The sequence below is a fragment of the Nanorana parkeri genome, unplaced genomic scaffold (assembly GCF_000935625.1).
Source record: "Nanorana parkeri isolate BGI_ZX_2015 unplaced genomic scaffold, ASM93562v1 scaffold135, whole genome shotgun sequence".
Taxonomy (NCBI): domain Eukaryota; kingdom Metazoa; phylum Chordata; class Amphibia; order Anura; family Dicroglossidae; genus Nanorana; species Nanorana parkeri.
This window is the reverse complement of record NW_017306403.1, coordinates 1,314,315-1,330,655: the sequence shown is the minus strand read 5'-3', so window position 1 is coordinate 1,330,655 and position 16,341 is coordinate 1,314,315. Positions and strand designations below refer to the sequence as shown.

The window sequence follows — 16,341 nt, the reverse complement described above, 5'->3', positions numbered from 1 at the left end:
TGATCACACAGCCGGCTACTATGGCCCTGAGTTTTCTATCTTGCCCATAGTCAACTTTTAGATCATGTTGAGTGAACAGACTTGATGCCAACAACAAGAAGCACAGGTCTACCTCTATCTCTCCAAGACTCCAATAGTAAGAACTCTTGACTTGAATTTCCTTAAAAATTCACCAACCAACTATGGCCATTATTAGGGGGGATACAAAAAGTTTACATTTATTTGATATGTTAGAGACTAGAAGAGGAGGAATGAGACTCCAGGATGCCTCATGGTAGAAATTCCTACAGAGGGGACAACTAGGGATGTCCCAATGCCATTTTAAGACCAAGTACTTTCCCTCAGGTACTTGCCGATGCCAATTACCAATACGGTAGTCCTGGTCCTCCACTGTCAGTAGGCATCGGGATCCCCCAGCTTTGGACACAGGGGTGGTCACTCCGGCTGCACTGCCGGTAGTTCTGCCCATGGGGCTGTCCATGGCTGTGCCAGGAAGGAGGAGGAGATAAAGAAACAGGCAGGCACTACCATGGACAGCTACTTGCAGGTCACCAGCAAGCTGCCGAGGTCCCCACAAGCGCAGGTGCTCAGCAGCTGCTGTGGTTTAAAAATTTACCGGTATCTGGCTTAAGAATCGGGGCATTTTCACAAGTACTTGTGAAAATGCCTGGTATCGGTATCTGGACATCCCTAGAGACAACTGTTAAGAGTCAAGAAGAGATAAGAAGGCCAGGGAAAATTTTACCTACTAGTGCTCCTCAAAGACTGAAATCTGAATTTTGGATGGACTTTTGCCTTTAAAAGATTTTTTTTTCTTTTGCAAAGACAGAAGGCTGCATATCCGCTCTTTTTGAGCAGAAGGAACTCATTACACACAACACCAGAGATACAATACCATTCAAAAAGGTATAACTATATTGAAAGCAGGCCTCCTATCATTTGGAGGGTTGGACCAACTCTTTCAAGTCAAAAAGCAATTTTGTCACAATATTCTTATTGAAGACCATGTCCAATTAGCAACTGCTGATAGGTAACTGGGAACAGTTAAGGGTTTCGCAAGACTGATTTATTAAAAAACAAAAAAGAAGTAGCAAAATGTCTGCTGCAACCAAACTTAAAAAGCAGCAGTCAGGAGGGTGCATATCTGTAAAAAATAAATCAAGGCAACTGGACGACTTGCTGTATTTTTCTTCAAGACATTGCACTGGTAGAATTGAGAAAGCTGGGCAGATGACCAGCGAAACGTCTCTAAGAAAATAACAGCAAGTCCAGTTGCCTTGATTTATTTTTTATAGATATATCATGACCTGGATGAATAAGAACCTTCACAGACATGAGGGCACATACTTCAAGAATGCACAGTGCCTAAGGTGTTCTGTACTGTAATAGTACAATCCCACACTCTGCCTGGAAAGGGTTATAAAGTCCATGCTGACCACTTGCAAATGTGGCCAGTATTGAAAGTCTCATACTGGTTTCCAAAGCTATGACTGAACACACTGAGCTTTCTTCCCAGTGACATCACCTCACCTGTGTAGCATGGGCAGACTCACTTTACGGCAACCCCTATAGGCAGAATCACACTGTGCTAGCATATGCAACACATTAGACACAAAGCCTATGACTAAAACAAGGTATGAACTCTTGTGTGGTTCCCTTCATGTTGTCCCATAAATATAGGAAAAGGACATTATTTGGTTGCATCTAGCAACAGACACCTTTCCTACATTTTATTTTTGTTATAAATCAGCATATAGCACAAAACAGGAAACAAAAGTGGCCTGAATAAGCAAAGAACAACTCCAAACAAATCAAAATAAAATATTTAACCAAAAAAAAAAAAAACCTTTTGCAGACCTATACACATCAATGGAAACATAGAAAAACTCCTAAATGCTGCTACTGTAAAAATCGCCTGAATTTTTATTTCGCCCCACCAGCTGAAATCAGGCTTAATCTTTATTGCTGCTCTGGAAGCAGATGAATGGGAAGACAAGACACTCGCTCAAGAAGCAAAAGAGCTCAGGATGTGAGAGTTGAGTAGTCAAAACATAAAAAATACTTATTTAAAGACCCCCAAATCTGTTGGCTGCAGATCATAACGGATCTGCTTACTCCCAACCCTGGAACCTTCATAGGAAAAGATTTGGACAAACGTTTTCCTTCTGAGCTATTGCAATGCATATGCCCAGGATGCGGTTAAGCAACACACAGGTCAGTGCTATTGATATGAGCCACTACAGGTCTCTAGCACACAAAAGCAGGCAGGAGGCAGGGCAGAGTCTGAAGAACTGCACCCTATGATGCATGTGACCCTCCTTACGTAAACAGCCATATAGCACAGCCGGGGCTGTCACAAGATCTTGTGGCAGGTTACAATGCTTCTGTAGGTGTGTGCTTCGAGTAATTAACCATTGTCTGGAGTTGCTGTTTAAAAGGTAAATTTATACAAGAGAAAAGAAAGAGCAGGCCTCATTATAAGTCAGCCCAGCCTAAAGTAGCCGTGGCACACCAAATCCCAGCATGCCGCTACATCTGGAGTGATCAATAAGGCAGACAAGCTTGAACCACATAAACATATCAGTACAACATTTGCCCCTTGTTTGCTCAGCACTCTAACCCTAAACTCCCCAGCAGGTTCTCCAGCACCTCTAGTCGCTGGTTCGCCTCTTCAATGGCGCTGTAGGTCTGTACGTTGCTGGTAATATGGAAGCGAATGTCATCAATCAATGGGATGGAGTCAGTCTCTTGCCGTTCCTCAACTGCAGCTGCGTCTTCTTGCACTGCGGCCGAAAACTCGTCTGAATCAGCCAACTGCAAAGAAAAGAAAAATTGAATTTTTGTACTCACTGTGAAATCCTTTTCATGGAGGCCACTGGAGGGACACAGGGAGTCTAAAACCTTTTGGCCATATTGCTGCCTGCTGGGGGATTGGAGAATAGCAAACAAAAAACTGTAGAACAGCACAGGGGATAACTCCGCCTCCTACCTGCGTGCCTCAGTTTGGTAGCACAACAATTTAATCATAAACACAGGGGTAGAACCGGTGTCCCCCAATGGACTTCAAACACACTGAGTACAAAATCCTATTTTATTTCTCATTGAGGGACATACAAAGTCAAACTTTTAGGACATCCAAAAGCAGTCAAACCGAGAGGTGGGCAACACAGCAAACAACCATTAATAGGCCCGACATAAAACAAGTGTAAGGGAGGACTGCCCGATGCTCAAATTGCTGCCTGAAGGAGCTTATGCCCAAAGCTGGCATCAGATGAGGCAAAAAACATCTACCTGGTAGAATGTGTTAACAGAAGACAAGGTGGCAGTCTTACAAATCTGGACAACAGAGGCCTGATGCCGAAAACCCAGGAGGTAATCCCTGCACTAGTGGAGTAAGCTTTACCTGGAAGGGTGAGGGAAACAGGACAGAAAAAAACCTGTCATAGCTGAGGTAGACATAACTATAGTACTTTGGGAAGAAAGGAAGTCCTGGGTCTCAAGTCTACCTAATCTGTGTGCAAGACCAAAAAGGGGTCCATGCGAGATAAAGCTGCCAGCTCAGACAGACACTCATCTAGTCGAGGTGATGACCACAAGAAAAACAAACTTGTGGGCTTAGCTTAAGTGATGACCACAAGAAAACATCCTTCTGGGTCAGAGTAGAGAGGAATGTATTTAAAAGGTTTAATACAGGGGCTTCCAAAGTGCCACAGAATCTCTTGGGATGGAAGTGGACTTCCTAGCCATAAATCGTGTTAAAAGCCAGGAACGGTGAGGCAGGGTAGTTAGTTGGTCCTTGGGACAGCAGATCCAAAACAGTCTGGTAGAGCCCACAAAGTCATATCCGGTTTGCATACAACATCCACCTGGGCCAATCCATAGCAATGAGGATCATACCGATACTGTGGAGCAGACAATAAGGAGGTTTAAAAGGGAGGGAAGGCATGGATCCCATGGAGCCACCTGCCAACACAGTTCTGGAACACCTTCAGCAAGGAAATCTGCCTTCGTGTCTAAGGCAGGAAATTAAATGGCTGGAACCCAAAGCAGGATGTACTCTACCTCTCTTGTCACAGCGAGACTACTTGTTTTTCCTTGATAATTTATGCAGGCCACTGCCACATAAATAGGCTATAGGCCATCTGAATCTGCTGGCCTTCCAACTCTTTCTGGTCCAATGCAGAAGGAACAGACATTTCGCTGGTAGCTCCAAAATGTTAAATCGGAAGATGAGATTCCTCATGCAACCAAGTTATCTGCACAGATAAAGTGCCTAGGACTTCATCTCCCAGGTTGACAGGCTAGCAATCAGTGAGGATCTTTCAAAAGACAGGAAGAAAGGACTTCTAACTCCATTGCAATTCCACCTGGCTCTGTGCAGGAGCAGCAACACGGAGATGCTTCCTCAATGTGTGCACCTAAAACCTCAAGGACACTCCACCCAGAGAAATGATGTTGACACTCTGTCCCATCAGTTTAACCCCCGCCATGGGAAAGCCAGCAGGAAAAAAGGGAATAATAGTGTCCAGCAACCATTAATAATGAGGGAGCTCTTGGTTCATGGCCCAAAAGGGCTTACTCACAAAGTGAGTCTTCAGAGGCAGAGCAAGCAATGAGCAATGCCAGCAGCTCTGGACCTGCAAATGATCGTCACAGCCTACTTAACCAGAACTGAATCTGATAATGGCTCACACAGAGCCAAGTGCCTGAGGATCACTTCCAGGCTCACCCTGCAATCGCCCAGTCCAGCAAGGTCCAGTTACGATACAGACCAATAGCCAGGTTGAGAACTCCTGTGAGTTGATGGATAAAACAACCAGATGCAATTGAAGGTGATGAATCATGATTAAAGAGAAAACAGCTTGTCTTTACAACAGAACAGCTATGAAAAGTTGTCCATCCTCCTAGGACACAAGAAAAAAAAACTGAGCATGCTGGTAGTAGGAGGGGTTTTACCCTGGGCTGGCCTACAATTTTTTTTGTTCGCCAGTGTCCAATCCTCCTGAAGGCAGCAGTATAACCTAAAGGCTTACGAATTCCTGCATCCCTCAATGGACGAGAAAAATACAAGCTACAGCAAGCCCTGTGCACAAAGGGCATCCTAATATATAGAGGATGACTGGTTGCTAGGGCAACACAGCCAGTTCCTTTAGAAGCATCTACCCAAAAAATGAAATCTTCGTTTTATGTTGCTGGAGCCTTTCTGGTTATGATTCGGCAAGCCGTCTGTAGCTATATATCATCTCTGCCTGGGTTCCCTACCTTCTCGATGATTCGGGCCATGTACTCCGTACACTGATCTTCCAGGCGTGTCAGCTGAAAGAGTTTTGCCGTCTTCCATATCCCGATGACGCTGTCCTCGTCCAGCATCTGTGCCAACACTTTCCCGCACAGCCGCTTCAGTCCTGGAAGCAGATACAGGTCGGCGATGCACAGCACCTCGTAAGCGTTCTCCGGACACAGCTGAAAAACACAGGGACAAGATAAAGATGGAGAGGAAAAACAGCTTCAGAAAAGGGGCCATGGAACAAAAGGTCAGAGAAGTGACCAAAGGATAAGAGATTGTTATTGAGAAAGAAAACAAAAATGTACAGAATGTCATCCAAAATGCATTCTTGTCCTTCTCTGATCTCAGAGGACAGGAACACTGGAAGGAACATTCAAGAACTGATTGCGCTGAAGAGCCCTCAAAAGACACAGGTCAATTAAAGGCAATCATTAATTAGCCAGAAAATTGTTTAAGGCTTTGATGTGATGTGGTAGCTGTGAGAAAAGTCTAAGTGCTGCCACTTTGAAAAATCAGCTTATGTGTGACAGAGAGTGGGAGCGAGCACATTAAAATGTGTCTAAATGCAAAGCAAACAGACCAGATACCATCCCTAAGCATTTTGCTCCATCTTAAGAGTACGAAATGTCTTAAAGCAGAAATAAAGTTAGTTATACATTTATATAGTTTATTTTTACCATAATGGGCAACTATACTTTGTGCCATGTGACATTATGGCACACGTACCTGACAAGTGGACATTTCTGACCGATTTAGGCTGTTAGTGGCTGTCCACCCACCGCCATCTTCTCCGTTGCTTCTCTTGGCTCCCCCCCCATTACCCTCTTCATATACTGGGCTACCTGATGACATAACTCCTGCACACGTGCACAAGAGTACATCACCTTCGGCACCCGGCGTTATTCCCAACTAGGGATGCACCAATACTTTTCAGATACCAGTGCCGATACGTGGCATTTTCACCAGAGTTGCAGTGGTTGCAGCTGGGACCGGGCTCTGGCGTTCCACCACTGTCCTGAAATCATTAGTCTGTATTGTTTTAGAAAATCTGTCACATGACAAACAAAAATGTATCAGTACTTGTGTCTGTGAGTACTTGTACTCGCATCAGTACTTGTACTCGCAAAACTGGTATCTGTGCATCCCATATACATACATACATACATACATACATACATACATACATACATACATACATAAAAAACAAATCATACATTAAAACAGAGATGTACAAATCCCAGGAGCTCCGTGTGCTCCTTACAAATGACAGCTGCCTGCTAACTTCTGAATTTTTCTCTAGTCTAATCTTGGAGCTCGAAAAGTATCTGTACTTGTACTTAGTACAGTACTTGATATCGGTGCATCTCTATTCCCAACATATTGCAGATGCTGGGAAGGACCAGGGGTAGTACATATGAAATAGAAAACTGCTAGAGGTCAGAAGCTTCTTGCAGAGGAGACTTGGCATGTCTATTCTGCCAAAAACAAAAACTCTAGGAGTTTTATATTTAGGTTTTCTTCTGCTTTAATTGGTGGTTTCTATCTGTGGTCTCAGGGCAGCTCGGTGCCCATGTTCTCCCAACAGCGCGGAGTGCTGGGGGCAGAAACTGAAGACACTGCGGTACAAGAGCCGCTGTCAAAGTGGTGAGAGCTGGGCAATGGGTAGGTCAGGCTGTGACATCACAGACCGATTAGGAAGCTGTCGGCTCACTATGCTCTTGCATGGTGTCCTGCTGCCCTTTGCAGAACTACGCATGCTTGTCAACACTACCAAGAGGCAGGACCTAGCCATGCACCGATACCGGTTTTTCTGTATCGAGTACAAAGGACCGATATTTTTTCATTACTCGCCAATACCAGAAGTTCCATTAAGGAAGCCAGGCAGCATGTAATGACCTGTCGCCCAGGTTCCCGATTAGCCCAGCGATAAGGGAGCATGGAGCCGGCTTTCTGGCCAATCAGGAAGCCAGGGGACAGGTAATGATTTGCTGCCCAGCTTCCAGAGCAAACAGGAAGCTGGACGACCAGTGATTACATGCCGCCTGGCTTCCTGATTGGCCGGGATGCCGGCTCCATCATCACCAGGTGACGAGAAAGCATGGAGCCGGCTTTCTGGCCAATGAGGAAGCCGGAGAGTGGGTAATGACTGAATGGGAAGCTGACCAATCAGGAAGCTGGGCAGCAAGTTATTACACGCCCCCCAGCTTCCTAATTGGCTGGGAAGCTGGCCCCACGCTCCCTTTGCACTCATTACCCGGTATTGGCACCAATATCGATATCAGGACCCATGCATCAAATTGACTGAACACAGCAGGAAAAAGGGGCTTGAGTGTAAAGACTGGTAGGATCACCAGGGTCCTTTTGCAACTTGAAAATGAAAAGATGATTTTAAAAAATGCTTTTTATAGTCTGGTGCATCTATAACAGAGAACAAAAAAATGGCATATGTTGCAGCTCATCAGTCCTTAGATGTGGTGGCTGCATTAGTTTTGTTTTTTTCCCTTCTTTATTTTCAGTTGGTGATCCTGCCAGTAACACACTTCCTGTTCTAGGGTGACAACACTCACTTTCTATACTGCATCTATGGAGGGAAGATCAGGGTTGTCAGCCTAGGAGAGGTCAACAGAACATCTACACCTCCCCTTAACCTAGGGGGAAGAGTGTTCTGCACTACTCGTCAGGGCTTATAACACTGCAGAGCGCCCAAGAACTTATGCACTCACTGGATTTCTGGTATTTTTTGCACTTCGATAAAATGCTTTCAATGGTAACAGACAAAATAAAGAGAACAAATATGAAAAATTCAATGTTACATGTACTTTTAATGTGTCCAAAGGGTACACATGTGCAACCCTCTGTTGCCACCTGCTGGGAACTTCTTTTAATGGCATTATTCACTTGTTAAAGTGACCCTGTATTTCTTTTACAGACACCACAAGATGTCTGCCATTACCTAGCCAAAAGGGGTCTTTTCTGTGCCAGTCTCTGGTCTAGTTTTACTGTCATTAGGGCCCGACGTTCCATGAGCTAATGGCCAAGTCTTTACAACGGCCACCCCTGTCCAACAAGATTGCCTCAGTGGTCAATAAGGGCACTCTGACTGGACAGCTAGATGGCAGGGCTTGGCCATAAAGTGGTAAAGTCAGGCCCCAGTAAACTGGAACTAAAATCAGAGAGGCCATGTAGAGGCTTTTCAGGCAAATAAAAGGCCACATCAGGCATCTAGTGGTGTTTGCTCTTATTTGGGACTTTTAGTTGCATACATTGAAAATGAAATGCAGGTTCACTTTAAAAGCCCTACTGCCAGAGTAGAAAAGCCCGTCTCCGGCCAGCAGCTGCAAAATGGGACCCTTGGCTTTTGTAGGAAGCAGTGGTCTCGCTGCAGAGGTCTGACTTGCCCCTTACCCAGTCATACCTATAGTTCTGCAATGGGCAATGCTCATGCTCCCTGCTGATTGGAGAGCTCTAGCGCATCTGCAAAAAGGACCACTGCTTCCACAGAGAGCAAGAGTCCTTCTCTGCAGCATGCTGGCAGGGGTCATGGTTTAGATCTACAGTGAGTGTATTTCACCAGTTTAAACAAAGTACAACTGGGCTTTAAGGGAAACCTTTGTTGGAAGGGTTTTAGAGAGTCTACAATTGATGACAATCAGTAAATACTAATTGAATGGCCTACATACCAATCTGCTGGCTTCCAATTCAGAGTCAGTGACTAGGAATAAGTGCGCTAGTATTTCTGTCACTGATGCTATATAACGCAGCCACCTCACAGATGTGGACAGGTCTGCTTTGCTGATAAAACCCTTATATGCCTTCCCTACTCCCTCGCTGGGGTCTACAGTCTTCCCCGCCTGCTCAGAATGAGCTCAGCGGCGCCCAAGAATAGATCACCCAGTAGTGGTTTGTCTACTATCCTCTGCGATGTCTGCGGAGACAACAATTACTCTCCTGAACTCCACTACGGGCACAAGAATAACCTTTTACAGTCACCAGGCAACTCCGTGCCTGTCTAAGAGACAAACAGCCACTGCATATCTCCTACGTCCATGGCAATGCATGGGTTAAACAGGCCTTGGGAACACAGCCTCTAATCTTCTTCCAGACCTTCTGCCAATCAAGCTAAAGCCACCATTGTCCTTTTTTCTGAATCCTAAGTTTTGAAAATAAGAGGGCCAGTGTGTTCATTGCTTCAAGCACCACTTACTGCAGCCACGTAGACATACAGGTGAAACTCGAATTAGAATATCGTGCAAAGTTCATTTATTTTAGGAACCCCTGCCAGACAAGACAGCTTGGTGCTGGACCACCCTGCAGACTAGTCATGTTTATCAAAATAGCCTTATCCAGGACCTTCCCCATGCCTGCAAATGGACAATGAAGGCGCAGCAGTACAATGGTGAATTCTTCTGCTCCCCTCTCATGTAATCACTTTCACGCCAAGACTGGCAAACACTGAGCAAAGACAGAGTTCCAAGCCTGTGCATAGGATTAGAGGAGGGGTGGCAAACACAAGGCCCGCGGGCCGAATCCGGCCCGCCGGACCTTGTAATGTGGCCCGCACAGCAGCCACCTCATTTTGCCATGTCTCATGGCCCTATGTCAGTGGTTATTAGAGGGAGCCAAGACAGACTCCGGTACTTATGCTAGCTGAATGTAAAAACCTCTTCTCTGCCTTTTGGCCAAGATCAAGTGTAGTGTCTGTTCTCAACAGTGTTCAGGAGGGGAAAGGAGCCGCTGTACTGGCCTTATGGCTTGTATGGCTGGAATGTAAGTACTCTGCCTGAAGTGATGGGGGTTACTAAATGGTCCTGGCCATGGGAAGGAAACAGAATTTAAAAAGGAGAACTATGGGGTTAGGGCTTTTCCCCATAGTTCTCCTAAGGGTAACGGGAGGACACAAACTAGCGTCCTCCCGTCATCCAAAGCTCAGTATACCGCGAGCTGCAGCTCGCGGTATACTGAGACTCCACAGCCGGAACGGATCCCGACAATTATGTCTGGATCCACCCGGCTGCGAGAGTGACAGCTGGCTCTGCCTATCTAGAGGCAGAGCCAGCTGTACCCGCCCCGTCCTCCATCCGTTCCAACAGTCAGCGCTGGAGGATCGGACGGGGGGAACGGGGGATCCCTGCAGGGAGCCTTGAGCAACAGTCATGGCTCTCTGCACGGATAGATCGAGACGTGTGCGGGCGCTGGTATGTGTTCTCTCACTTCCCGATCTACTGAGGCGACCTGTGACAGTTTCATTGTCACACATCGGCTCAGATTATGAGGCGGAGTGAAAATCACTCGCCTCATAATTCTCCTTTAAGCATCCACTCACGTAAGAGTGGGGGTCGGGAGTACTTCCCTAGTGCTGGGATTTGGCAGGGCCCAGTTCCTCCTGGGGTGGCGACCCAGGTGGTGCCATAGTATCACTTATGGGTTTGGGACCCCACCAATTAGAATGGCACATGGTCACAGCACCACTTTTTTCTGCACTTTGCCTCTTGGACTACGCCTTATGGCCAAAACCAGGGGTTATTTTTTAAGTGAAGTGGAGAAAATAAATAAGTGCCAATGTGTAAACAATGTTGCAGCCTAGTCATTGTTCACACATTGACACTTATTTATTTTCTGCACTTTACTTTTTATACATGTTATTTTTCCACTCCACAGGATGGAGGGTGTGGGTCTTCGGGCCTACCCTGAAGTCTAGGGGGAGGATGTGTGGCCCCCAGGCTCCTTGCTCCCCTGAACCGGAGGTCTCTCTTCAGGAGAGCCCTCAACTTGTACTTGGTCGGCTTCAGTTGACATCAAGGAATGCGTCCGCCTGGTTTCGGCCAGGTGGACAAGAGTGCCTTGCCCCTGTCAGGCACCGTTCGTCCCAGGGCGGGGTCAGGGAAGGGACCTGTCTCTTGCCTGGAATTCGGGTGTCAGCTTCTAGTCTGCACTTCAGAATTTGAGCAATTGCATTGCAACACCTTCATGCTTTTTAGCCCAGCACAGGCATTCTGGAAGTGCCGTGTTATTTAATCAGTTCAAGATGGCGGCATGGTGATTACCTCTGTGTCATCACTGTAGATGTAGTACAGGACCCGCATGAAGGTCTCCTCATTGATGTTGTGCAGGGTTATCACCGGGATGCTGGGCTGGCTCTGCAGCTCCTGGCTCTCACAGAAGTGATCTTGCAGCAAAGCTTTGAAGTAATCGCTCCGGCCACAGAAAAACGACTGCAATGTAAAAAATGTTGACATTAAACATTTCGCCTACCGCGCTAAATAAAGAACACAGAACCTCTAAAGGCCAGTTGGTCAGCAACTAAGAGTCTATAACGTCCCCCGCCATCGGAGGGCTTCTAGCTTTTTAACCCATTTGTGACTACAGGTGGTTGAAGCCTTTGTAGCCAGACTAGAATTTTAATGCTGAACATAGAAGTCTATGGGGCTTGCTTCCCTATGTCTTCCAGATAGGAGACGCAGGTAGACAAGTCCTGTAGAAGTCTACGGGGCTTTACTGTGCAGGCTCAGCCAGGGAAAAGGAGACTTCTGCACAGGACTTAAACACAGGAGGCGACAGACATCAGAACTCAGCAAGTATGAATCTGTGGAGGGTGGGATCTGTTAGGTCAGTGCACTTATCCTTTAACCTCTTGCCGTCCGCCCGTAGTAAAAAAACGGACGGACGGCACTGCAGCATCTGCGGGTTGCCGTCAGTCTATCAAACTATGGAAATGCTGATGTGAAAAAGAAATGCATGAATACGTAAAACCATGAATGTTATAAAGATCTAAGAGGGACAAAGGTAGCTTTGATCTTTAGCTTTGAGTAGCGTTTAGTCTGACACATTTTAAATGGTCTAGAAAGAAGATTTTTTTTTTTTTACCCTTTAAAAAGAAACAAAAAAAAAAAAAAAATGTATTTAAAGTCTCTTACCTTGTGGCACAGGAAGTTGTAACCCTGGATCTGGAAACAGAGGTCAGGGTAGCTGCAGAAATTATCTGTACTGTCAAATGGCAGTTCGCCGAACCCCACCTAGAGAAAAGGAAACCCAAAACGGAGGTCAGGTATATCAATAAGAATGATGTAGTACTACCGCATTTCTAAAGAAATAAAAAACCACAACGTACAGCAACACAAGGTTGTGTTAGACCTTGGGGTACTGGGGAAATGTCACGCTGACATGGGGGGGGTGGGAGGAGAGAGAGAGAGATCACAGATAAACACTATCCTGACACACCAGCTGTCAAAATTCTCTGACTAAGCATGGTTCAATCCTACTGTTATACTATAAAATCAATGCCTACTTGTACTAATCTGCAGCACAAATAAAATACATATATACATACATTATATGGGCAAACATTTGTGGACGCCTGAACATCACACCTGGGTATATGGCCAAAAGAACAACACCCCTCCTAATAACGGGGTTCAATTTCCAGTAAGGATATATTTTAGACAATTGTGCGCTTCCACCCTCCTGGTAACAGTTTGGGAAAGGCCCCTCTGTGTCCCAGCATGACCATGCACAAAGCCATCTCCACAAAGACATGGTTTGAGGGGTTTAGGAACTCAAGTGGCCTGCACAGGACCCAGACCTCAACCCTACTGAACACCTTTTGGATGAATTGGAAGGCCAACAGGAAGCTAGGTCTTCTCATCCAACCTCAAAAATGCTCTTTTGGCAGAATGGGAACAAATTCCCTCAAAAACCACTCCTAAATCTTGTAAAAAATAAAAATAAAAAAAGCCTTCCCAAAAGACTGGAGGCTGTTCTAGCTAGAAAGTGAGGCCAGCTCCATATTCTGTCCATGGTTTTGGAATGAAATGTCCAACAAGCTCATATAGGTGATGGTCAGGTGACCACAAACCTTTGGCCATATGGGGTAGTGGACAAGCCACGTTCCAGTACTCAACTCTATTACATAGCAGCAACATATTCCAAAGTACTTAGAGCATTAAACCCAGCGTGCAAAGCTTTCAGAAACACTGCTCTGGGCCCTCACCCAGCTGCTATGGAGGAACTGGCAGCAAACCAGCAACGCCAGCCAAAATTATATTTTTCATTTTGCACTTGCTGGGACAGAGTTAGAAACTATTTTCCAGTTTTATTTACTGTACAGATCCCTGTATGGGAGGGGGGTCTCTGTGCTTCTCTATTCAATTCAGGAAGATTATGTCTGGTTGGAGGGGCCGGCAGGGAGCTGTACATAACATCCTGAAACTATCACAGCACTCTGTCTCAGTATTCCTTTCAGGAGTCCGCAGTCCTGATGAAGGCAGTGGACTGCCTCTTAGGAGAAGTTATGCAAATATCCAAAATTATTTGATGGGTGGGTCTCAGTCTGGAGGAGTGAGTGTTCCTAGACCGGCTGTATTTGCATTCAGACTGCCCTAGGTAATACCCACATGAGATGCTGAACCTCCATGATTGAAAAAACTGAAAGCCAATGAATGAATGAATGAGGTGGACCAGTGACAGTCAGGCTGGGGAGGAAGGTTCTAGATGACGCTGGACATCCCCCATCAGGGAAGAGAGGTAGGCGCCATCTGACTTGCTGCAGCTTCTAATGCACATTGTGAGAAGCTCCCAGGGTGCAGGGAAAATCAGAATACAACTTTGCAAGACTGAAGGGAAGGCTAGAATTCAACTTAATATCATGCTTACAGACAGGCCAGGCTGGAAGCAAGTCAATAGAAATCAGTGTGTCTCTGCATTGTGGGGGGAAACTGAAGCACACAGGAGGAAGCTCGGAGCAAATGCGAGGTTGACATGAAAACCGCACGCAAAAGTCCACTTGCTGCAAACAGAATACAGGGCCTCGGAGCCACTAGATCTCCATGCTGCCTCCTACCAACAAGCACATGTTTGAAGACCACTTGTACTTTGGAAAGCCGTTTGGCATGTCAGAACTTGGGACAGGCCACCTTCTCATATCTATATGGTGAACAAAGATGGAAGACTACACAGTTAAAAAAAAAAAAAATGTCAGCTGCTCTCTAGAGCTGAAGATCTGACTGCACAGCAAACCCGTACACGTGAAAGCAAGAAAAGGAAGGATTACATAAACAGCACGGATGCTATGAAGCCACAGAACACAGCACGCTAACCCGCCATTTGTGAACAACTAAAATTAGACCTTGGTAAAAGGGCTCCGAGAGCATGACAATGAAAACATGTCTTGTATGCGTGAGCGAAGAGAGAAAAACACATTGTATAGTCACAGATATAACAAAACGTTATCTGCGCGATTTGCAAGTGACAGGAAAATGGAAGCATTAGGTCTGAAGTGCATTTATAACTATGAACGGCATAATTACCTACAATGCTATTAACTTGTGTGACTTTCCTGAAACGTGACAGAAGTATTATACACACAACAATGCCTCTGCTGTAATCGCAGAGGCAATTTGGGAAAATGGGCTTTAATTTTTTTTATCTTTTTTAGATTTCATGATTAAAAATAGAAAAAGGGGCTTTTTATATAGAGCCAACGCTTGAAAGGTAAAGCGAGTTGGCTGAATGTGGCAGTTCAATGCGCAATGGAGATGTGCAAAGTGCATTCAAATGCAACCCAGTAAACTTATAGGTGTAGCATTTACTTACCTCTGCAGTGCTGCCGCTCTTTGATTTTGCACCCTAGGGGTCGCCCCGTGGCCAATCAGATGTAACTACGCCCCCTCCCCCTCCCCCCCAGCCAAATCCTCAAAGGACCGGTGTGGATAGAAACCCTATGCAACAATTGTCCACAGCTATTCCTAGTGATCCTTGTGCATCCCTAAAAGTCCTCCCATGTCCCCTGCAGTCCTGACTTTTGCATTGTTCCCTGTGCCTTCTGTGACCCCCACTACCTGTGCTCTCATATGGGTCTCCAGCTGCCTGTGATGCTCCTACCCGTTTGCGAGTCAGCACCCCAGCTCTCCTGAAGCCTTACCAGTAGCTTGACCATCTTGCCAAAGGTCCTTTGCATCTTCCTGTTAATAGATGGGGAAGCGATGCAGCTGAGCCCATACCCCTATGGGGTAGACACTGGTGAATACCTCCCGTCCCATTGGTGAGCTCAGTCAGGGTTGTGTACAGTTTTCTCCAGTGCACTCGGTTTGTAACAATAGGACTAGCACAAATCTGAAATCTCATTAGCGGTGTTCATCTTTTTTTGCAGCGCTGCAGTAAAGCATGATTGTGTGCTTATTGCAACTTTGTCAGTTTGTGTCATTTATAACATGACTGCCGATTGGTTGTTATAGGTTACTGAGGATTGCTATTGGTGTTAATAATAGCCATTTTGTTTTCAAGTCGAGGGATTTCCATTTAGGATTGCAGGATTCAACCATCATTGATGAAAGTCTTCCAAATTGGAATTGAGGTGTAGAAATGCTCAGCCCTGCTTTGGATCATTAAACTGGACCTAGCATTAGATTTGTTTATGCAAGTCCATGCATAGCAAGTATTGTGTATGTGTAACCCTTACAGGTATTCATAACTTTACATAAAAGGTCACAGTACTCCCCCTGACAATGCCTTCAGATCAGAACATCATCCTTCTGGTGAGAAAAGAAGATGATGACACAATCATGTAGCAGTATGACCCCTGGGGAAGAGGAGACTGAGGAAATGTTATTTCCTGTCTGCAGCAGGCTGATGACATCTTCTGAGCCTAGGCAAAGTCACTGGACTGCAGTTCAAAGACTTTTTTTAATGATACAATGTGGAGCTTTTCTGCAGGATGACACCACGGCTGTATATTGTGACATGTCAAGAATGTATTCATGTAGATTTTAAAGGTTGAGAAAGGTCCCCCAACTGTTTGGGAGGTGAAGACCTCCATAAAACCCAGGAGGAAAAATAAAAAAAGAGCTCACCGGTGATAGCGACAATAAGCTGAAAACACACTATTGTTTCCAGATATAGGTCAGGCACAAAGAGTAACTGCACCTTTTATACAACTCGGCATTGGGGTCCCCAAGTATTTGAAAATACAAAACTAAATACAAAATGTTAAAAACCACACACACACACTGAGGTACCTGTGCCAATTCATTTTATCAAATGAGCATTGTCACACCAAAAAA

At 45.5% G+C, this 16,341-nt stretch overlaps 1 protein-coding gene across 1 annotated transcript in view; it reads right to left on the bottom strand.

The window, feature by feature from the left end:
• Positions 1-2,572: 2,572 nt before the first annotated feature.
• The window catches only part of ABTB1 (ankyrin repeat and BTB domain containing 1), a 22,376-nt gene continuing 8,607 nt past the window's right edge, over positions 2,573-16,341 (bottom strand). The window contains exons 6-9 of the mRNA XM_018553926.1: positions 12,202-12,300; positions 11,332-11,499; positions 5,263-5,463; positions 2,573-2,814 (exon numbers count right to left, since the gene is read on the bottom strand). Coding sequence (XP_018409428.1) covers positions 2,608-2,814; positions 5,263-5,463; positions 11,332-11,499; positions 12,202-12,300 — 675 coding nt within the window. The 3' untranslated portion in view covers positions 2,573-2,607. The remainder of the gene's footprint in view (positions 2,815-5,262; positions 5,464-11,331; positions 11,500-12,201; positions 12,301-16,341) is intronic.